Source organism: Ursus americanus, chromosome 32 (assembly GCF_024610735.1).
Source record: "Ursus americanus isolate L20-20 chromosome 32, mUrsAme1.1.p, whole genome shotgun sequence".
NCBI lineage: Eukaryota > Metazoa > Chordata > Mammalia > Carnivora > Ursidae > Ursus > Ursus americanus.
Window position 1 is genome coordinate 28,896,081 of NC_142158.1, and position 23,028 is coordinate 28,919,108.

Sequence of the window (23,028 nt, forward strand, 5' to 3'; positions counted from 1 at the left end):
GGGATCACGCCCTGAGCCGAAGGCAGACGCCTAACAACTGCGCCACCCAGGCGCCCCTCAACTCTGATTTAGACAGACGTCACTGGGCATTTAAAAGGGAGAATGAGGGAACAGGGAGTAGGGGCGAGTGGGGACTTTGTTGAATGGAAGAGAAGAATTACAAAAAGCAGGAAGCGGGGTGGTTGGTCCACGTGACATTCATTTGGGTTTATTAACTGGGGCTTGTCCAAGTTAGGCTCCTACCCTCCCCCAGTGGTTGGGAGGCAGGAACTTACCTTCAGGCATTGGCTAGAACAAACAGTAAGTTCTTTTGGCAGCCTTGAGTTTTCTCAGGCAGGCACTCTAAGTGGGGCAAGGGTCATCCGAGGGATGTGGCCTTGAGCTGTTAGAAATGGTGCTGGGATGGAGTGCCTGGGTGGCTCAGCCATTAAGCATCTGCCTTCGGCTCAGGGCATGATCCCGGTGTTCTGGGATCGAGCCCTGCGTCAGGCTCCTCCGCTGGGAGCCTGCTTCTTCCTCTCCCACTCCCCTGCTTGTGTTCCCTCTCTCGCTGGCTGTCTCTCTCTCCGTCAAATAAATAAAATCTTTAAAAAGAAAAGAAAAGAAATGGTGCTGGCATTTAAGTCTTTATAGGGCTAGATGGAAAGGGCTTAGAGGAACCTGGCTGGAATTTGGTCAGTCATATGGTAATTCTGTCTTTAACTTCTGAAAGAACCATGGTATCTTTGTGTGCCTTTTGAAATACATGTGAATATATTGCTATTCCAAAAATTAAATTAGTAACAAAAAGCACATTAGAGGAGACATCATATATAGGCTTATAACCAAGAAGAATTACTATCTAGAATTTGTGGAGAACTTCCTCAAATCAAGATGGAAAAAGACAATAAACCCAACAGAAAAAGTGAAAATAGTATGAAAGACAATTCCTCAAAGAAGAAACAAAAACTGCCAATTAAAATAACAATGAGACAACATTTTACATCCATCAAATTAGCAAAGATGAGTCTGATAATAGCAAATGTTGGTGACTCTATGGGGCAATAGGGACCCTCTTTTTTTTTTTTTAAGATTTTATGTATTTAGGGGCACCTGGGGCTCAGTCATTGAGCGTCTGCCTTCAGCTCAGGGCGTGATCCCGGAGTCCTGGGATCGAGCCCCACATCAGGCTCCTCCGCTGGGAGCCTGCTTCTTCCTCTCCCACTCCCCCTGCCTGTGCTCCCTCTCTCGCTGGCTGTCTGTCAAATAAATACATAAAATCTTTAATAAAAAAAAAGATTTTATGTATTTATTTGAGAGAGACAGTGAGCAGGAGAGAGAGGGATCACAAGCGGGGTGCGAGGGGTGGGGATGGAGAAGCAGACTCTCCGCTGAGCAGGGAGCCCGACATGGGGCTCATCGCAGGACTCTGGGATCATGACCTGAGCCGAAGGCAGAAACTTAACCGACTCAGTCACTCAGGTGCCCCGCAGTTTTGAGGAATTTAAAAAAGCTTTGTAGCTGGATTTGCCCTGGAGCAGTCTGGCCATGTGGACGTGGACAGCACACTGGACCATTTAAGCCATGATGACAGAAAAACATACGTAAGGCCTTCTTCTTCTTCTTTTTTTAAGATTTTATTTTTAAGTTATACTCTACACCCAACCTAGGGCTTGAACTCACAACCTTGAGATCAAGAGCCACCTACCCTACAAACTGAGCCAGTCAGGCACCTTTTTAAAGGCCTTCTTCATAAAGAGGGTATAATAGGCAGCTGGCTGGCTCAGTCTGTAGAGCTAGCAGCACTTGATGTTGGGGTCGTGAGTTCAAGTCCCAGGTTGGGTGTAGAGATTACTTAAAAATAAAGTCTTAAAAAAGAAGAGAAAATATAAGGTCAGATATGAATTTTTCTTTGAAGAATGGAAGCCTGTTTTTAATTAGCAAAGGGCTCACTAACTAGATTTGGAAAACTTCAAAAAGTTAAATACAAATCTCAAAGTGAATGCATTTTTACATTGCACTCACTGCTCTCAAGATTCTGGCATCCAAAGGGAAGAGAATGCATACCACTGCGCACGCGGTGCTGAGGCTGCCACACCCACGATCTCTCAGTTCTTCTCATTGTCTATCTGTTCACCTATCTGTATCCCTCCCTGGGTGAGAACTTCCAAAAAGGCAGGGACGGGGGCGCCTAGGTGGCTCAGTCGGTTAAGTGACTGCCTTCAGCTCCATCCTGGGGTCCTGGGATCGAGCCCTGAGTTGGGCTCTCCTCTCCCTCTGCCCTTCCCCCTGCTCATACTCGCGCCTGCGCTCTCTCTCTCAAATAAATAAAATCTTTAAAAAACAACAAAAAAGCAGGCACCGTGTCTGTCCTGTCTCTTCTGTGTGTCCAGCATCCAGCAGTGTGGCACGTGCACAGCTGTGTCCCTGGCTCCGTGCCACAGCTGGCCCACAATAAAGGCTTCTTTTTTGGGGTTTTGTTTTAATTGCTGAGGCAGCCGCTTTCTTCTTGTTTATACTTATTAGATAAACCAAAAGAACTGTTCAGTTTGTTATATGAACATGTGTAGAGGCATATATGACTGAAATTAACCATCTAACAATATAAAATGTCTATGTTCAGAGTCCATCAACGCTTCGGGATTCTGAGCTATTTTCTAGAATGGAAAACCGACTTAGCATCTCCATCTCCAGCAGATGCATGCTGTCTCCTGTGATAATTAAGGAATGCGATGGTCCTCCCAAGTCCAGAGTACATGTTTGCTGCAAGTGCTGGCTGCAATTTTCTGGTCTTCAGTTCCAACCCTGGCTAAGCTAACACAGTGTCTCCTTGGTGACTACTGATCCTTCTCCTCGTATTCTTTGATTTCTGAACAATCTCTAGAAGTTGCTGCAACACTGCTTGGTTGTCATTCATATACCAAGGAGATCTTCCTTTCTTTAACGAGACTTTCCAGAGACTGCTCCTTTACTTCGGTGTCTAGTAAGCACAGTGTGTGCATGCTGTTCCTTCTGTTCTTCACTTTGTTGAAGAGGCTTTCTGGTCTCCAAGTGTCTGTCCAAAAAACAATAGAAATTGTCTCTCCAAATTTATACAGCTGTAAACTACAGCAGCCTACAGCATTTATTATGGAAGCATTTTGAATAACTTGATAAGAGATTCCCAGTTTTGTTGCTCTCAGAATAAGAGCACTGTATGTTGTCGTCCCAAAGGGATCATCAACATCATTGATATCAGTGTCCTTCAAAATATTATCTACTTCTTGTGCCACTTCTTCTCTATGAGCAAGAATCAATTTTCTTCCATTAAACTCTTCCAGGACTTCATTCTTCCCTTCTGTCAAGTTAAGTGTCTGCCTTCAGCTCCAGTTATGATCCTGTGGTCTTACAACTTCTGGACCCTTGGACGTTGATGTTCTTGGCATTACCCAGGCCCAAGGTGACCTGGTAAAGCATTTCAAAGTCCAGGGGGAGGGAGACCACTAACTGCTGCCTTTCTGAAGAAGCAAATACTGATCAGAGTTCCTCTTACACTGAATTTGCATCCTGCATAAAAATGAAGCAAGACATTAAGTGTAGTAACACATTTTTTTTCTTTTATAACTAATTCTTCTGAGGAGCACTGACCAAAGAAAGGAAGATGGTTTCTTAGACCTACTTTAAAGCGTGTATCTTCCCTGGATTTTTGACATTGCTTTTCAGAGCCATAATGGACCTTAGCCGGGGAGTGGCTGTCTCCCAGGAGGCCTGTCCGTGCAGATGGAGGGTGTGGTGGTGGTGAGTGATGCCTCCTTGGCAACTGGGACTGGAGACTGGAGAGGGAGGTCTTCCACTCTCAGGGCAGGGATCATGTGCATTCACCCCCTTTTTACTTAGCATCTTTCATTTCCCATCAAAGAAATGACAGTAAAATATAGAAAGCCGCACTTCCTTCTTCTAGCCCAATCTCTACCCTACTTATGTGACCAGTTATTTCCCAGTCTGGATAGGAAAAGTTCACCATTATGAGACACTCTCTAGGATGTTCATTCAGTATGGTTTGTAGTAGTGGAATTTTGTGATCCGGACACATGGTGAAAAAGAACATTCCTGTAGCAGTTTGAGATGGAGCCTAGATGGTGCCTGGCCTCTGAAAGTGCCCCATGCCCAGTGTCACATGAGCATTCTCAGTCCCCATCGTGCTTCCCCTGCTATTCCAAATCTGTGCTGTTAGCTGTGTTTGGATGGTCTGGGAGAGCAGGGAGAAGAACGAGATGGCAAATGAGAATCCAGCCATCTGTTTGCAGTTAATGTAAGGAGCTCTCTTATCACTCTGAGAACTGGAAAGTCACCAGGGGAATAATTACCACATGGACTAAAAATCTCTATTATTCTTTGGGTAGAAAAATGCAAATAGGAATTTTCCAGTGTTCCCCATCTAATCTTTGTGTCCTCAAAAACATCTCAACGGATATCATGAGGCAGAGGGTGGGGGGTGGAGGGGGGCGGGGGGGGGGAGATTTAATCCTCCATCTCAGGGAAACCTTTTTAAAATAATTTTTTCATACCTAGGTGTCATAACCATTTTACATGACATTTGAAAACATAGTGAAAAGTTTTGCATTTTTATTATTTTTCTCTACTCTTTTTCTTATGCATCCTCTTTTTTCCCAAACACAATATTGAATGTAGTGTATATGCAAGGGGGTGGACTTCTTCATGTACCTTACATCCGAAATGCTTTCCTTTGTGGGGGGATCCAGAATCAGTGATGTGTTTTTGAAAGCTAATGTGCTATAATAACTTTTTTTTTTTTTTTTACTCAAATAACTCACAAGGAGGGAAACTCTAGATCTGGACTCTAACTTGGCAAGATAATATGCAGATATGATTATAACAAAATCGGCAAGGTCTCAAACAGGGGCTATCAATATAAGGTTGATGTGCAAATGTAACTTCATATGACAAATATAATTTTAACTTGAACAAACACAATTTGCTATAACAAATAGTCTGACAAATGCAATTTCCTATAATAAAAAAAAAACACCCTTAAATTTTAGGTTATGATTTCTGGAGTCAGAAGTAGCCTATCACAGAAGCTACCTGATTTTATCACTCTCTTATTTACTTATTTATTTATTTATTTTAATTTTATTTTACTTAAATTCAATTAATTAACATACAGCGTATCATCAGTTTCAGAGTTACTCATCATTTGCTTATAACACCCAGTGCTCGTTACATCAAGTGCCCTCCTTAATGTCCATCACCCAGTTACCCCATCCCCCCACCCACCTCCCCTCCAGCAACCCTCAGTTAGTTTCCTATAGTTAAGAGTCTCTTATGGTTTGTCTCCCTCTCTGACTTCATCTTATTTTATTTTCCGCTTCCCTCCCCTATGATCCTCTGTGTTCTTAAATTCCGCATTTATCCCACTTTTTAAAATGAAATGGAAAACAAATACAAAATAAAATGAAATAATAGTTAAATTCTTTGACTAGAGACAGCATGCCTAAAACTAATTTTGAAAAAGCTTCTTCCCCTTGGCCAGATATTGGTCTGTTGTAACCTGGCGTCTACCTTGACACCTACTGTCTGTACCTATATCTGTGCTTCTACCTGTAGCCAAGCTGCACTGAAAGACCTCACGTCAACGAAGTTCTTTTCTTACAACACTTCCCATTAGACATCACTGTCACTTGTAACTGATTTGAACCAAGGTTGAATTACTTTTAAAACTTATCATTTATTTTTATGCCACACCTGTTACTGTAGAGTCTTCAAATGATATGGCCGTGTGTTTTAAAATTCGTCTCTTCAATTGGCTCTAAGTTCCCAGAGGGCGGGGCTAGGTCAGTTTGGGCTCAGGGTTGAATCACTGGCAACAGCACACATAGAAGATGCACTGCCCCCATATATACATCATATGTAATATAGATATGTTATTAGAAACATATGCAAATTAAATTCACATCATGTAATACAGTCTTGTCATCTTCTACTTAGTAATCATCCACTGGCAGAGGGGCTTGGCTGGCTCAGTTGGTGGAGCGTGTGACTCTTGATCTCAAGGATGTGAGTTCAAGCCTCACATTGGGTGTGAAGCCTACTTAAAAATTTTTAAAAAATTAAAAAAAAATCATCCACTGGCGGAAATTTTGGTTGTTTGCAGCACTTGACTTTTGTAAATTGCTGTGCACATTTCTGGTTATTTCCTTAAACTAAACTCTTAAATTGGAGTGTTACTGTAAGAGGTGTCAGTGCTTTCTAGTTTCCTAAACTTCTAGGAGAGAAGTACCAATTTAATACTCCCAGCAATAATGTATGGGGGTACCATTTCGACACATATTTCATTTTTCTCATTTTCTTTTCATTCTTTTTATCTTACTGTGTACGGTATTCGTATGGTACGAAATGTAAAAGTACTCCCCCCTTCCCTGTCACACTTTGAATTGCCTGGTCTTCACTTCCTGCTCAGCTCAGACGATATGGGGGTTTTTCTCCCACTCCAAATACTTCTTTCCCCGGAGGACAAAAGGCTGACAGTGCACCTCAGACCTACTGTAGTTATGTTCTTCTACAATGGGCTACTCAAACCTTGGTGCCTGAAAAAACACCCACTGTCACTTGTGGATTTGGGGCAAGTGTCCTGGAATAGGGCTCCTCCTCTGCTGTGTTTTCAGGAGTGTGTAAGGGCCCCTGGAGAGCTCTTCTGTACCCTTTCCCCTAGAGCCTGTAGACAAGGATCCCCGTAGTGCTGGAATGCTCTGGGAAAAACTGGAGGCCTTCCTCTCCAGAATAAACCACAAAACCTACTCCTCCCCATGACTTCCTGTGGAAATGAGTGGGTCTCCCCCTCACAGGACTGGTAACTATCTATGCCTTGGTTGTGTTACCAAATAACACCCTGGGATAAAGGGAGAACAATTTCGGGGAAATCAACCACCTCTGGCTGGGTCCTCTCAGACGCACAGAACTAGACCCATCCTTTGGGACCTCAGCTCCTGGCCTGTAACCACATTTCTACTCCTGTCAAGATGGAAGCTGCTCTTTCTGCACGCTTATTTATCTTGCTGCTTGTAGCCGAGATGAGCTCTTCCTCTGGAAATCTTTCTTCAACTCCCCACTTCTGAGAAAGGTGATCTGACAGCACTTGTCTTCCTTTTACCATATGGTAATATTTTATTGTCTGTCTCCCCTTCATTCCCAAACTGGAAGCTCTGAGAGGAAAGAGATTATGTGTGTCTTCATCAAAGCCTAGCGCAGTGCATGACCTGAGTGGGCACTTCAGAAATGTTGAATGAATTGTAATTGAAAACTGAAGGACCTATTAAACCTTTTCATAATAGTTTTAAGAAATGAAGTTCACCTTTTAAAGTGTACAAATCAGTGGGTTTTAGCGTAGTTGCAGAATTGTTCAATCATCACTCTACTCTGAGGCCAAGGTCTGAGGATCAAGGTAGTGACAACCAATTTTGTGGGCGAAGGTCAGAGGCAGAATACTTGCAAGGGTCAGGGCCTAAGTAATACACTTCCCAGGAGAGTGAACACAAGAATTTGCTGGGGTAGGACGGGAGGATGAAGGGTTGACATCTTTCAGACAATCCAGGTAACTTTACTGTGTACCTTGCCATCTGTGGAGAGGTTTGCAAAGGGCTGGGCAAGAAAAAACGAACTTGCCAGACAAGCCAGAAAGAGAAGCAGAGGGAGGAAGGGATGAAGGTTTCAGGAATGTGATTTCCAAGGTAAGAAATCTCCCCAGTTTGCAGGAGGAAATCTCAGAGGAGGAGTAAAGGACCGCCAAGGGCGGTCCCGCTCAGCCTGCTCCTGAGATGAGCAGATGGGTGAGACTCTACCAGGACTAGGCATGGAGAACTCTCATCGTCCCCCTTGGCCCAACACCAAGGTCGTGGAGAGAACTGACATCTTTACAATAGCAAGTCTTTCTCTGTAAGCACATAGTATGTCTTTCCATTAATTTAGATTTTCTTCAATAGCTTTCAGTAAAGCTTTATCATTTTATCCACAAAGGCCTGCACACCTATTGTTAAATTTATCTGTTGCTATTGCAGATGGTATACTATTAAAATGTTTATCGCAACCTAATATAAAGTGCACAAATCAAGTGTCCACCTTGACTTTTATATACGTATATGTTCATGTAACCAAATGGCAAATATTTTTAAAGATTTATTTATTTATTTATTTGAGAGAGAGAAGGCATGCGTGCAGGGAGGGCAGAGGGAGAGGGAGAGAGGAAATCTTAAGTAGATTCCCCACTGAGTGCGGGGACCAATGTGGGGCTCGACCTCACAACCCTGAGATCATGACCTGAGCTGAAATCAGAAGTCGGATACTTAACTGACTAAGCCACCCAGGCACCCCTCAAATGGCAAACATTTTTAAAAGTTATACTCTCTGATTGTTGCTGCTGCTAGAAATGCAATCAATTTTGTCTATTGATTTTTGCTGTATTGACTTTATACCCAGCAACCTTGCTAAATTCACTTACCAATTCTATCTCAATTTTCTTTTGGAGTTGCTACACACACAATTTCATCCACAAATACGGATATTCTTGGTTTTTTCCAATCCTTATATATTTGTTCCTGTTGTTTATTGGACTGGCTAAACTTCCATTATTTCATTGACTAGGGCTATTGAGAGCAAGCAGCCTTGGCTTGTTTCTCATCTTAAGATAAATACTTTCAACATTTCACCATGATTGTGAGGTGTGCTGCAGGATTTTTGAGGATGTCCTTTATCAGGTTATGGGGTGGTCTTTAATATCAACAGATGTTTAATATTTTGAGTAGTTTTTATGCATCAATTGACATGAATAAACTGTTTCCCCTTTAATGTACAAACGGGTCCATATTTCCTCTAGTCTAACATTTGTTTTAACTTTGAGAAATGTCTTTTGCTGAATGTTTCTTCTCAGTTCTCCCTCTACCTGTCCATTAAGTGTTGGTCTTCTTGTTTCCTCCCTCACTCCTCTTCTCTCTCTCTTCTTTTCAAGCTCCTGCTTTTTGTAGGTTTCGTAAGCTATCAAAGGTTGGGGGATGACCACCCGGTTTTCCAGACACTGGGTCTCCCCACAGTCTGCTCCCTCCACAACCAGATTTGAATTCAAGTTAAAGCACTGGATTAGAAGACAGGTGGCTTGAGTTCCAGTTCCATCAATCTCCAAAAATGCACCGAGACAGATTCCCCCCATCAGTCTCATCAATAAAATCCCTGTCCCACCTTCAGGTTGGCTGGAAACTCCAACGAATAAATGCAGTAGAACCACTCTGCAAAGTACTCACAGGTAAGGGTTTGATGTCTTTGACACTAAGATTGTTAGAGGTAGTGTGAAGTAACATATAGCTTGGGGGGCGCCTGGGTGGCTCAGTCGTTAAGTGTCTGCCTTCGGCTCAGGTCATGATCCCAGGGTTCTGGGATTGAGCCACGCACCCCAAACCCGGCTCCCTGCTCAGCGGGAAGCCTGCTTCTCCCACTCCCACTCCCCCTGCTTGTGTTCCCTCTCTCGCTGTCTGTCAAATAAATACATAAAATCTTTTTTAAAAAAGAAAGAAAGTTGCAACCTTAAAACACAAAACAAAACATATAGCTTGGATTTTAAAGCTAATGGAATCTAGATCCACTCCCAGTCAGCAGTGGGACCTTGCGCTTGTATCTTAACCTTTCCAAACCTGCCTCCTTCGCCCAGCTTGCAGATAAAAGAGGCAAAACACCCGACACACAGTAGAGCTCAGTGAATTTAGCGATTAAAAGAGATAATGCACGTGCAGACAGCCTGAAAAGCATAAAATACTCCATAAATGTAAGCAGTATACCGTCCGTGGGTTGGAGGCTCCGAAGGCCCTAAGCCACCTCCCCAGCACCAGTATCAGCGCCCAGGTACTTAGTAGGTACGGTGATGAAGGGGACTGCAGAGAAAACTCGAATCCCCACTGTCGGGCTTCCAGGAGGGCCAAGCTGTACCCAAGGTCCCTAAGTTTGGTGAAAAATGCCCAAATGACCAGGGAAGGGGCAGAACGCCACTCTCACATTCGCGGGAGGGCTCCTGCTCCCACTCTCCGGGAGCTTTACCGGGAGTACAACTGCGGAGAGGCGCCGCTCCACCAAACGCAATCACGACGATCCGATCGGAGGTAACGAGTGCTCTCCCTGCTGCAGTCGCTAGGTGGGGCCCGTCGCTTCCGTCCCCCTAAACAGGTCCCCGTTTGCGCACGCGTGATTCCTACCCTCCGGCACTCCCACCCCCACACCAGCTTCGTCCGTGCGGCGCGTTCCAGGCATTTTCTGACGTAAGGCGCTGCAGCTGGGAGCCGAGCGGAAGTGCAGCGCGACTACTGCTGCAAGACGGGTGGGTGAGAGAGGTGGAAGTGGAGCCGGAAGTGTGACTAACCAGCCTGCCTCCCCGACGCCGGCGAAGCAGGAAGGAGAAGGTGCAGGCCTGGCGGGGTGTGGCCCCGGGAGGCGGAGGGCTCTGCGATTGGCCCTCGGCTGTGGCGACGGCGACGATTGGCCCTTGCGTGCGGAGGGAGGTGAGAAGGGTGGCGGCGGTTGGAATTCAAAAGTGGCGGGTGTGGCACCGAGGTGGTAGCCACCGCAGCCCGGAGCGCGCGTGCTTTGTGTCGCGGGCCGGCGAGAGAACGCGGGTCCCGGGAGCCCCGGCGCGGTGTCCTCTTCCACTGTGCTCCCCTGGCGCGTGTGGCACGGAACTGGACATGGAGCCGCAGGTGAGTAGAAGCCGCGTCGGGTCTCCTGTCCCCGATGCTGACGAGCCCCCGGCCGGCCTCGGTCCTGCATGCTTGGAGGGCGAAAATCCGTGCGTCCTCACGGAGTGGACAGGAGGGAGGGAGAGGGCGGGGAGCAGCCCCAGGAAGTCGGAGTGCATGTCCGCCCGCCCTTCCCCAATTTCAGGAGTCCCCATACACCCTTCCTCGCTTTCATGTCTCCAGGATTTCCCATTTCGAATTCTTAGGCTTGTCTGACTCGTACCCACTTCTCCATTCCTGCCGACGATGGCAGTATGTGATTGAGAAGGGAGAGTTCTGAGATTCCGTCTACCGCTGGGGAAATGGAGCTTGAGGCCAAATCCCCGCTGATGATCTTTCCAGTTCTCTCGTTGCCGTCGCTTTGGAGTGCAGAAAGGGTATAGAGAGATTGGGGTAATCTGCACGGAAGAACTCCTCATTCTCTCTTCTTCTCCAGGTTTTACAGAGGTCTCTGCTCCCTGAGACTGGTTTGACTTAGTTTCTTCTCTTATCGGCGCCTTACTGCACCCCACAACCATCTGCAGCCTCCCCTCTGTAGTGGAGAGAGATGTGTGACAGCGAGAGTGTATTGACTTTTGGTGCCAGAAAAAGGCTCCTGTCTGGATCCTCTATTTACTAGTATTTCACATTCAGATTTACCTAAAGCGTGTTTCAATCTGAAGAGATGGTCTTTGTATCCTGACAGCTAAAAAGCAGATCAGTATGATTGTGACAGTGAAAAATAGTAGAAGCCTTCTCACATTTACTGAGCACCTACTATGTACCAGGCTCAGTTGTAGATACTTGGGATGCAACAATAAACACAATTAATCCCTGTCATCTCTATAGATGCCATTCTATGAGAAGCTGCTGTTGTATGGGGAGACGGGAAGTATATCATAAGTTATATAACTCTGTTCTTTGTGCACATTTCTGCAGGCAGCAGGAAAAATAATGCCACCTTCTTTTTTTTTTCTTCCCCTTTTTATTTGTATAGAAGCCAGTGTCCTGGATATATCACAGTTTAAGTATTCCCCCACCGTGGACATCCAATTTCATTCCTTTAAAAATGTATTGAGTCCTGCCATGTAGCAGACATTATACTGGTTTTATAGTTGTGAACAAAACAGATATGTTCTTTTGATGCTCACAATCTAATGTAAGGAAAGACAATAAACCAATAAACTAAAATTTAAAAAAAAACAGGGCATCAAATTGTTCCAGAGTTTTCTCTATAGGGATGCACTGTAAACATCCTTGAATATATCCCGTTGTATCTGGAATCTTTCCATGTTGTTTCTTACAACTTCATGTGAATCTGCAATGAGTTTTAAATGAAAAGTTTAATTAAAAAACAAAAGAATAGGGGCACCTGGGTGGCTCATTCGGTTAAGCGAACTCTTGGCTTTGGCTCAGGTCATGATCTCATGGGTCATGAGATCAAGCCCTGCATAGGGCTCTGCACTCAGCAGGGAGTCTGCTTAAGATTCCCTCCCTCTGCCTGTCCTCCTACTCGAGTGCACTCCCTCTCTCAAATAAAACAAGTAAATCTTTTAAAAAATAAATAAATAAAACAAGTAAATCTTTAAAAAAAAGAAAAAGAAAAACCCAGCCCTTCCTCCTGTTCTCTTGGTTGTTGGAACTGTGGCAGGCATCTTGGAATCAGCCTGGACTCCTCCATCTCCCTCACTGACTGCCCTCTACTTCCCCTTGCCAGGCCAGCTCCTAGTCAGACCAATACTTGGTTTCCAGTAACCCAGCCCCTCCTCTTCATCCCCACTGCCTGCCCTCTCTCAGACGGATTTCTACTTAGCCCTCAAGCTCCTAAAACAGCCCCTCTCTGCTGAGTTCCATGAAAATTAAGCTCTATGCATTCTTTATATCTAATGAATTAACTTCTCTCATGCATCTAGAACAGTAAGAGGTGTATACATCCTTGGGAGAATTGAGAAAATGGATCATTTTTTTGTAGAGCTTAATTCTTTTGTGGTACTCCAGTTTGGAAAGTCTGCCCTAAAAAGTAAGCTCTGGGAGGTCAGGGATTTTGTTCATTACTCTCACCCCAGCTTCTAGAACAGTGTCTGGTACAGAGCAATCTTGCAACAAATCTTAGTGCAACAAATCCTTGTTGGATGAAGGAAGAAAGGAATTCTCTCTGCCTGTCATACCCCTTATCTACTCCCATTCATTCTTCACATTGCTTCACATGACCTTTTTGGTACACATCTAGTCTATATTATTCTCCTGACAAAATCATCAGGGTCCCTCTTGCCTTCAGTAAACGCTCGACTCCTTATCATGGCATGCCGACTGCCACAGTCCTTTCCCTTCATCTCCCCACTTTCTGTGCACTCTCCATGTGTCAGCTAAACAGAACAACTTGGCATTCCTTGCATGCACCCCTCCTTGCTTTCTGCCTGGGATGTTCTTCCTTGGCCCAAGCCCCCTGACTAACTCTTTCTCATCATCAAGGTTTTGCCTTAGAAGACCTTTTGGAAGTGTTCTCTGACACTCTTCCCATTTGAACTACATGCTTATCCCTTCCTTGGGACACTTTTTATGAGAGCATTCAGTAAATGCTTCTCTTCCCCATTTTCCATGAGTATTTTGAAGGCAGGGATCATATCTTTTACTCCCAAACCCAGATCATTTTCTGGCACATAATAGTTGGCACTAAGTAAATATCGAATGAATGAAGTAAGCCAAAGAGCAGAGAGACTGGCCCTGGAATTAAAAGTTGCCTGTAGTGAAGATCAGAAGTTGATCTGTCTACACAGTGCTCTCCTAATGGTGGGATCAGAGTAGGGTTTACATAGGAAGGACCTGGTTTTAGCACGGAGAAGTTCTGTGTCCTCAGAAACTCGTTAGTTCCGGGCAAATTAAATGGTTGGTCACCCTAGACAGGAGTAGCTGTGGAGTGGACATAATCTCCAGGCACCAAATTGAGGTACTTAGGAGAGGATCTCTCTTTCCCACTGCCCCCACCCCTCACCTGTACTTTGGTGGTCTCCAAACTGGGTCATGCTGCTTCTTAGTCTTCTCCATGCAAGTCAGCCTCCTTACAACTATTTTTTATAAATAGGCTCTTTTGTATATTTTTCACATGCCTGATCAGGAACTGTATCTGGTTTTCCACATATACGAGGATAAAACCTAAACTCCTCCTTAGCCTGGCATCAAAGCCCTGCAGGTCAATATAGTCTAGCAGTTAAACACATGGCGTCCAGAACCAGACTGTCTAGATTCTAACCACAGCTCTGCCTTTTACTCACTGATGACCTTAGACAAGCTATTTTACCTCTCAGTGCCTTCCTCCCTCCTCTGCGAATTGAGGCTAATAACAGCACCTCCTCAGTGGGCTGCTGTAAGGATTAAGTTGATAACGGAAGCACTTAAAACAAATTCTAAAATGTTACCCACTTGAGGCATCTGGGTGGCTCAGTCTGTTGAGCATCAGACTCTTGATTTTGGCTCAGGTCATGATCTCAGGGTCATCAGATCGAGTCCCATGTGGGGCTCAGGCTGGGTGTGGAATCTGTGTAAGATTCTCTCTCTCCCTCTCAAAAGAAGTTTTTTTTTTTTTTTTTTTTTTAATAAGTAAAATGTTACCTGCTCCTCCCATGTAGTCTTCAGCCTTAGCTATCTTCCACTCTCTCTCTTATTTATGATTCTCCATTCTAGCCGAAAGTGCCTGTTGGTTTCCCAGTCAAATCATGTGTATGTTTGAGGTTTTGCCTTCTGAGAAATTGTCCGTTTCTCTGTGCTTGTTTAAGCACTACCCTTGGGGCGCCTGGGTGCCTCAGTTGGGTAAGTGTCTGATTTTGGCTCAGGTCATGATCCCAAGGTCCTGGGATCGAGCCCCTTATCAGGCTCCTTGCTCAGCGGGGAGCCTGCTTCTCCCTCTTCCTCTCTCTGCTGGTCCCCCTGCTTGTGTGCATTCTCTCTCTCAAATAAATTAATAAAATATTTAAAAAAAAATAAGTACTACCCTTAAAGTTAGCTGAAGTTCAGCATCTGTCCACCTTTTCCCTTAGAGCTTTCTCCCACCTTTGCATTATGTCCCACTTCTCTCTGTGCCTTCTGGGGGCACATCAACTGTGGGCCCCGGTTTATATACAAGAGGTACTCAGTCAGTGCTTGTTGGTGGTTGAGAATTAGGCTAGGGGACCAAGAAGGGGAGTTCTTGGGACATTTGGGTTCCAGGGTGTTGTCTGAAGGGTCTCTCTTTTCCCAGCAGAGGTCCGCCTTGTTGGAAGTGAGGGGGAACATAGAGCTGAAGAGACCCCTGGTCAAGGCTCCTTCTCGGCTGCCTCTCCCAGGAACCAGGTGTAAGAGGGGGCCTGACCAGATGGAGGATGCCTTAGAGCCCGAAAAGGTGAGCTGGGTTTGGAAAAGCTTTACATGTACGTGTGTAGTGTGTGTGTGTGTGTGTGTGTGTGTGAGAGAGAGAGAGAGAGACAGACAGACAGACAGACGGAGAAAGAGAGTGTATGTCTAAACCAATCAGGGAGAGTAAATGGACCCTATTCTTGTCTATCTCCAGAAAAGGACACGAGGACTGGACACAGTGACCAAACTTGCCACATCCCACCCCAGGGCACCAGCCCTCACTGCAAGGTCACAGCCACAAGGCCAGACAACAGGTGGGTTCTAGCAGTGAGCAGAAACCAAGGGCATGGAAGTCCAGTGCTTTTCAACTCACTTATTCTTCTCTTTCAATTTGTTTATTTTGAATAGGTAATAGGTTTCACTTGTTTCAAAATTCCAAAGGCACAAGGGGCAGCTGGGTGGCTGGGTGGGTTAAGCATCTGACTCTTGATTTTACCTCAAGTCATGATCTCAGGATCATGAGATCGAGCCCCACTATGGGTGCGGAGCCTGCTTGGGATTCTCTCTTCCTCTCCCTCTGCCCCCCCCCCTCCAAATTCCAAAGGCACAAAAGTCATTATACAGTCTTACCCCTGTCCCCCAGCCACCCAGTTCTCCTCCCCAGGGGTGTTCTGTCCCTTCCAGGGGCATTCTGTGGGGGCTCAAGCAAATCCGGACATGTTCTCCAACATTTTTTTTATGTAAATGGTAGCACACTTGACACATGGTTCTGCCCCCTGCTCGTTTTGCTTATCTAGGTCCAACTTATTTCTTGGGGTCGGGAGTAATTTCTGGTCCAGGGAAGTATATCTTCAGAAGCTGGCCAGATTTCAGGGAAGAGGGAAGTTATCTTATTTCTAATCCTCAGAAAAAAAAAACGACTCTGTGCCTGGCCCAGCCAGAGTTCATGCCACCCTGAGACTGACTGTGCTACTTTTTCCTCTCTCATCTCCCGACAGCTCCAAAAGTTCCCAAGAAGACAGGACCCCGATGTTCCACAGCTCTTGTCACAGGTACTAGTGCTTCAGGGCTGGGGCTGAGAAGAGATTTGGGATATGTGTAAAGGGAGCTGATGGAGGTGGAAGGACACTGGTGCTGTGATTCCTTATGTCAACTCCCCGATTCTCTAGTTTTGAAGAATCAGAAACCAGGCCCTGCTATTCCCGCCCAAAAGCCTGGAGGTAGGTGACAAGCATAACCATTGGGTGAGAGGCTGGGATAGGGAAGAGAGGAGGTGGGGAGTACCCAAAAAAATCCATTTGGTTCCCTTGCTGTCTGGAGGGGAAAGAGATGTAGCAGCAGGTGTGGAGGCCTTAAAGGCTAGGATGGAGGAGAGATAGAAAGCCACGACCTCCCTGACTTTGTCCTTGCCATGTCCATCTTAGCAGCTGCCCCTCCCATGCTGGGAGGGAAGAAACCCACCAAACGTCCAGCCTGGGACTTAAAGGGTCAGTTATGTGACCTAAATGCTGAGCTGAAATGCTGCCGCGAGAGGACTCAGACATTGAACCAGGAGAACCAACAACTGCAGGACCAACTCAAGGAGGCCCAGCAACAGGCCAGGGCCCTGGGGGCAGAGTGCAGGACACTGGAAGGGGAGTTGGCCAAGGTGCAGGCCCAGGCCGAGCAGGGCCAGCAGGAGTTGGGAAACCTCCGGGCCCGTGTCCTGGAGCTGGAAGAACAGCTGGGCACACAGGAGAGCTTGGTGCAAGAGCTCCAGAAAGAACAACTGGGATTGCAGGAGGAGCGAAGGGGGCTGGCCGCCCGGCTGGAGGAACAAGAGGTAAGGGCCACCTTTCTCACCAAATGCCAACCCTCCCTCTGGGTTACCCTGAAGTCTCTTTGGGCTCGGTGTCCTTGGCCACCTCTCTGCAGCAGTATTCCTCTGTCCTTCTCCACCCCTGTCCACTCCTGACTGCGTCTTGCTTCTGCCCTATTTCTCCCTATCCTGTCTGCTTTCATAGTGTCCCCCACCCCCAATCTGTTTCCCCTAGTCCTCCATTTCCTCCTCTGTCTCTTTCCTGATCAAAGATCCCCACGGATTTTTTTTTCTCAGTTTTCTCTTCTTCTCAACTCCATTTGACTCCTTGGTGAGCACCAACTAGATGGAATTACTTGCAGTTTCTCAAATGATTCAATCTTCTCTTCAGGGCATTTTGCATATGCACTTCCTTTTTTGTAGAACGTTCTTTCTGTTCTCCGTCTTTTCCTTGGTTTATTCCGATACTTTAGGGTGTCAGCTTAGCTATCATTGTCCTTGTGCCCATTTTGGCTGTTCCCATAGCACTCCCTAACCTGGCACCATGATTCCTATTTTCTTACTCTTTTCTTAGCAGACTGTGAAGTCCTTGGGGACAGGGGCCACCCTCCCTCCACTCCGCACTTCGTCATGACTTGCCCTTATTCTTCACTGTGTCTCACCTCTGTGTCCATTCCGTCCCGGACAGAGGAGCCTGCAGGCATCGGAAACAGCTCTGTCAGGCAGCCGAGCGGAGGTGGCCTCTCTGCGCCAGGAGGCTACAACCCAGGCGGCCTTACTGGCGGAGCAAGGAGAACGTCTCCATGGGCTAGAGATGGAGCGCCGGCGACTACACAACCAGCTACAGGAGCTCAAAGGCAATATCCGTGTGTTCTGCCGGGTCCGCCCTGTCCTTCCAGGGGAGCCCACCCCATCCCCGGGCTTCCTCCTGTTTCCCTCTGGCCCTGGCGGGCCCTCCGATCCTCCAGCACGCCTCAGCATCTCCCGGTCTGACGAGCGTCGCGGGACCCTGAGTGGGGCACCAGCCCCCACCACCCGCCACGACTTCTCCTTTGACCGGGTATTCCCACCAGGGAGTGGGCAGGACAAAGTGTTCGAGGAGATTGCCATGCTTGTCCAGTCAGCCCTGGATGGCTACCCAGTATGCATCTTTGCCTATGGCCAGACAGGCAGTGGCAAGACCTTCACGATGGAGGGTGGGCCTGGGGGAGACCCCCAGGTGGAGGGCCTGATCCCTCGGGCCCTGCGGCACCTCTTCTCCGTGGCCCAGGAGCTGGGCGGCCAGGGCTGGACCTACAGCTTTGTGGCAAGCTACGTAGAGATCTATAATGAGACTGTCCGAGACCTGCTGGCCACAGGGACCCGGAAGGGCCAGGGCGGTGAGTGTGAGATTCGCCGGGCAGGGCCAGGGAGTGAGGAGCTTACTGTCACCAATGCCCGATATGTTCCTGTCTCCTGTGAGAAAGAGGTAAGCACCGAGGGGCACTGCGACTGGAGAATGGGGAGGAGCAGACAGGGTGGCAGAGGATGTGCGTGGATGAGGGAGGGAACAGGAGAGCGTGGAAGGGTGGGGGAAGCATAGGTTACGTGGGTGGGTCACCACATCAGTTTTGGCCCGTGGGCTGTAAGGTAGATCTGTCTGCCTTAGGGAACTAGCAGTGGAATGACACACGGGCCGAGGGCTTCCTGGCCCCTGCCCGCTGCATCTCAGGGCCTATTTCCTACTACTCCCCTTGCTCAGCTCACTCTAGCCATGCTGGCCTCCTGGCTGTTCCCCAGCCATCTCGTCACATTCTCCAATCAGGGCCTTTGCCTGACTGTTCCTCTCCTGGAACGGCTTGCTCCCTCCCTGCCTTCAGAGTTTAAGGCCAGTGCTGTCCCTGGCCATCCTGTCTGAAAGTGTAACCCTCACCCTACCTTCACACGCTCCTTATTGTTCTATTTTCTCCTCGGTACTCTCAGCCATAACTGTATGTTATGCTTAGTCATTCTCTCTCTTCACTGGCTAGAAAGAAATCTTCAAGAGGGCAGGTGCTGACTCTGGTTCATTGGTACCGACATAGCTGTGTGCTGACTCCCTGCCTGCTTTTGCCCCTTGCTACTCCCGTCTTCAGGTGGAGGCCCTGCTCCATCTGGCCCGCCAGAACCGGGCAGTGGCCCGCACGTCCCAGAACGAGCGATCATCACGCAGTCACAGTGTGTTCCAGCTACAGATCTGTGGGGAGCACGCTGGACGAGGCCTGCAGTGTGGGGCCCCCCTCAGCCTGGTGGACCTGGCTGGGAGCGAGCGGCTAGACCCTGGCTTAGCCCTTGGCCCTGGGGAACGGGAACGCCTTCGGGAAACACAAGCCATTAACAGCAGCCTGTCTACCCTGGGGCTGGTCATCATGGCCTTGAGCAACAAGGTGGGAATGGGGATGGGGGCCGGTGGGACCTGGGGTAGGTTGAGGCTGCTCATGCTGAACCTTGTCCTACCTAATCACCTATCTCCCTCAACTCTCTAGGAGTCCCACGTTCCTTACCGGAACAGCAAGCTCACCTACCTGCTGCAGAACTCTCTGGGTGGCAGCGCTAAGATGTGAGTGAAAGGGACAGACAGACAGAGGGGGTTGGTGGAGACTGTGAGGCTGGCGTCAGGGGCGGGAAAGGGGCAACAGTGGGAACCTGGTGCAGGGTCCGCCCAGCCACTAATGCTGGGGTTTGGCCCCCTCTCCTCTCTCCACAGGCTCATGTTCGTGAACATTTCCCCCCTAGAAGAGAACGTCTCCGAGTCCCTCAACTCCCTACGCTTTGCCTCCAAGGTGCAGTTACCACCAAGCCCAGGCCCCGTCAGGACCCCTGGGTGGTTGTAGGTCTCTCCATTCTGACCCTTTAGGGGCCCATTTAGTCCTTTAGGCCAAGGGCACATTTATCTGGAAAGGATTTTGCCAGGCATTGGGGCGATACCTCTCTGGATCCATTTTTAGCTATTGGGTCTTGGGGTAGTTAAGAGGTCAAAACTATATAAAAGCTATAGACAACGAATGAAGTTTTACCACCGCCCCGTGCACCCCATTCTCCCCACCTGCCCTGGTAGAGGTAGTCATTTTTAACATTTACCATTTTACTTATCCTTTCAGTGTTTCTTCTTGCAAATATAAGCAATATGCAGGTGCTTATTCCCTTCCTTCTTATATAGAAGACATCTCTCTTTTCATATATATATGTTGTTCTGTACTTTGTTCTGCTTAACAAGACATCCCTAAGATTACTCCCCACCAGCACACAGAGATCCCATTATTTTTATGTCTGCCCAGGGCTCCGTGGTGTGGCTGCACCAAAGTTTATCCACCAGTTCCCTCTACTGGACACTTGGATTGTTTCCACCCTTTTTTCTGTTACAAACAAGACCGTGTTGACTAACCTTGTACATATATGTCATTTGTATTTGTTTAGTTATATCTAACTGTGTAGGGAGAGATTCCTGGCAATGGGATTGCTGGATCAAAAGAGACTTAGATGCGGGCGCTTGGGTGGCTCAGTCGGTTAAGCATCTAACTCTTGATTTCAGCTCAGGTCATGATCTCAGGGTCATGAGATCAAACCCCACGTCTCGTGGAGCCCATTTAAGATTCTCTCTCTCCCTGCCTGTCCCATGGGTGCACATGCTCTCTCTCTCAAAAAAAGAGAGTAGTGTGAAGTCAGGCTCCAAAACCCACTTAAACATTAAGTGGAGGGAAGGCCATGCCATGAATTTTCTAGGAGACTAATGCTCCTTCCACTAAAGTGTCTTTACGGCCTGTCTGTGGAGGGTAATTTTTTTCTCTGGCTGCTCCTTTCTTGAGGGTATAGCCCTATGATAGGTTCTGGCTTTATTCAGCATCTCCGGTCAGGTGTGCCCTTCTGCTGTACCCGGGCTTCCCTGCAATGAGCATTGGTTGCCGCCAAGGAAGTAGTCCATTCCCTTGGTACCCCACCCTGGGCTTCTGCTTTGATCGGGATTCCCCTTGCTATCTTGCAAGTTCAATTAAAGTTGTATCAACATCATTAACAGCCAACAGTATAAATGCTTTAGTATCCTAAAGTTATCGCGTTATTAAATTTCACTTGATTGTCTCAGAAATGGCTTTAATATATTAGGCTTTTCCCAATAGGGATCAAAGCAAGAGCCACCCATTTCATCTTGTTGAAATGTCTCTTAAATTTCTTTTAATCTGTAATGATCTCACCCCTTTTGTGGTATTTATTTGTTGAAGAAATAGGGTCATTTGTCCTATAGAATATACCATATTCTGGATTTTGGCTGGTTGCTTCCTCCTCCTTCCAAACTTTTTGTTATCTAGTAGATTTAGGGGCTTGATTAGATTTGAATCAGACTTATGTTTCTTGACAAGAAAACTTAGATGGTACTTTCTATTACATCAGGAGGCACCTAATATCTAATTGTTTTACTTTTAATGAAATAAAAATCAATCATGGGATTTGGGTGTTACCAGCTTGTTACCATTTGAAAACTCCCTATTGACCTAGTGATTTCACTTAGTGATTTTATCGAACAATGATCGTACCTAGATCTATTATTAGGGAGTTTAATTTTCTCAGTCACTTTACATTTTTAGTCTTGTTTTTTCTATAAAGAACTTTCCCTTGCCATATATTTGGTAACTCTGAAATCCAGTCTATATAGGAAAGGCAGGGTAAATGCTAGATTCTTTATCAATTTTCAGTATTAGAAGTTGGTATCTTAGCAACTTCCAAAGGTGACCATGTGTTTTTGTCTGGGGCGTGTCATTTTACAGATGCTTATGGATTTGATATATATCCTTTGTAGTCATTATTCTTTCTGATGCTCAAATTGCCCCATCTTTGGCCAGTGGGAGCTCCTTTAAGTTAGCTCCTGTGTCGTTTAGACAGGACCCAGTAGTCTTTATTCTAGATTCATCTTGTACATATCCTGCCTAGACTTGGGATCATTTGTTTTTGAAGGAGCGTTGGTTCTTAAATGAGTATTGTTCATGTTTTATCTAGCTTATTAACCAGTAAGCTGTGGGAGGGATTGGAGTGTCTGGGCCACAGTACTGCTGGAAATAGACTCCGTCGCTCCATCTCTCTCTGCTCTCTGCTCCTATGGCTGCCATTCCTTCTCAGTTGCTCTTTACTTTCTCCAGACCTGGTGTGGTTAGTGGGCACAGAGCTAACCTTTACTGAGACCAGCCTGAACCTGTCTTAAGAGCCCTTGTTTCAGTATTTTCTGAGGGCAGCCCCAGTATTGGGGGTGGGAGGCGATCTTGGAGAAAACTGTTATTTTGTTTACTCAGAAAACGTTTTTATCCTGTCTAAACCCTCTGCCCGCAGGTGAACCAGTGTGTTATTGGTACGGCCCAGGCCAACAGGAAATGAAGACAGATCCAGATCCTCTGAGTGTGTTTGGGGGGTGGGGTGGGGGGGCTGAGGGATGCTTTATGGGGGGGTGGGGCGCTGTGTGACCTGGGTCTATCAAATAAAGAACAGTTTTTTTTTTTCTTTAAATAAAGGTTTTATTAGCGATGGCCCATTATCTGTAAAAATGGGAACTGCGGATCTGTGTACTCTGCCAAGTATTTGTTTTGCAGAGCAAGGGCTTCAGGCCATCTCTTGGAGTCTAGGTGCCCTAAGCCTCCCTATCAGGCCATCTCCTGGAGTCTAGGTGACCTAAGCCTCCCTTCACCCCCCTCCCGCGTTGTCCGCCTCCAGGAGATGTGCCCCCCTAGCCAACCACCGTCACTAGTCTGCCGCCGGCCACCCAGCCCCACTAGGGAACGCTCCTCTGGTGGGTGTGGGAGGGTGGGAACCCGAGCCCAGGGGCGGGGCCGACGCGCCCTCCCACAAACTGCTGGCTCTTCCTCCCGCCCTTTCCCTCTCTTCCCGTTCGAACCGCCAGGGCCGGCCCGCCCGCTGCCCATTGGCTGGCTCTCGGCGGCGTTACCGCCTCGCTACTAGCTCTCCGGGCCCTTGCACCCGCCCTGGAAGCGCTGGGCGGGACGCACGCCCGCTGACTCGCTGGCGCCAACCGCTAACGGCCACCGCCCCATAAAGGAGGGGCTCAATCCTCCCAGGTGCCGCGCGCGGGAGGGGTCACGCGTGCGCAGAAGCGCGGCGGCGGTGGGGGGGAACTTGCCATGGGGAGGGCGGGGCCGGGGGCAAAGGCGGGAGGAG

The 23,028-nt window shown here is 47.3% G+C and overlaps 1 protein-coding gene and 1 pseudogene across 4 annotated transcripts; one reads left to right on the forward strand and one right to left on the reverse strand.

Moving 5' to 3' along the window:
- Nucleotides 1-61: 61 nt before the first annotated feature.
- Nucleotides 62-10,447, reverse strand: LOC123790920 (diphthine methyl ester synthase pseudogene; annotated as a pseudogene). The gene is made up of 2 exons (XR_015722628.1): nt 10,057-10,447; nt 62-3,525 (listed from the first exon to the last, which is right to left on the reverse strand). The product of XR_015722628.1 is annotated as a diphthine methyl ester synthase pseudogene (transcript).
- Nucleotides 10,446-22,277, forward strand: KIFC1 (kinesin family member C1). 3 transcript variants are annotated; one of them, XM_045795507.2, is made up of 11 exons: nt 10,446-10,709; nt 14,962-15,102; nt 15,271-15,370; nt 16,055-16,108; nt 16,226-16,276; nt 16,481-16,878; nt 17,543-18,322; nt 18,969-19,259; nt 19,359-19,432; nt 19,580-19,655; nt 22,189-22,277. In XM_045795507.2, exons 1-11 carry the CDS (start codon nt 10,698-10,700, stop codon nt 22,231-22,233), a joined length of 2,022 nt encoding a protein of 673 aa, XP_045651463.1. In that variant the 5' UTR covers nt 10,446-10,697; the 3' UTR covers nt 22,234-22,277. The 3 variants fall into 3 exon arrangements, with proteins under 3 accessions (XP_045651463.1, XP_087714267.1, XP_087714266.1); XM_087858141.1 differs by having other exon boundaries at nt 14,965-15,102; XM_087858140.1 differs by having other exon boundaries at nt 10,554-10,709; nt 16,484-16,878.
- The last annotated feature ends 751 nt before the right edge of the window (nt 22,278-23,028 follow it).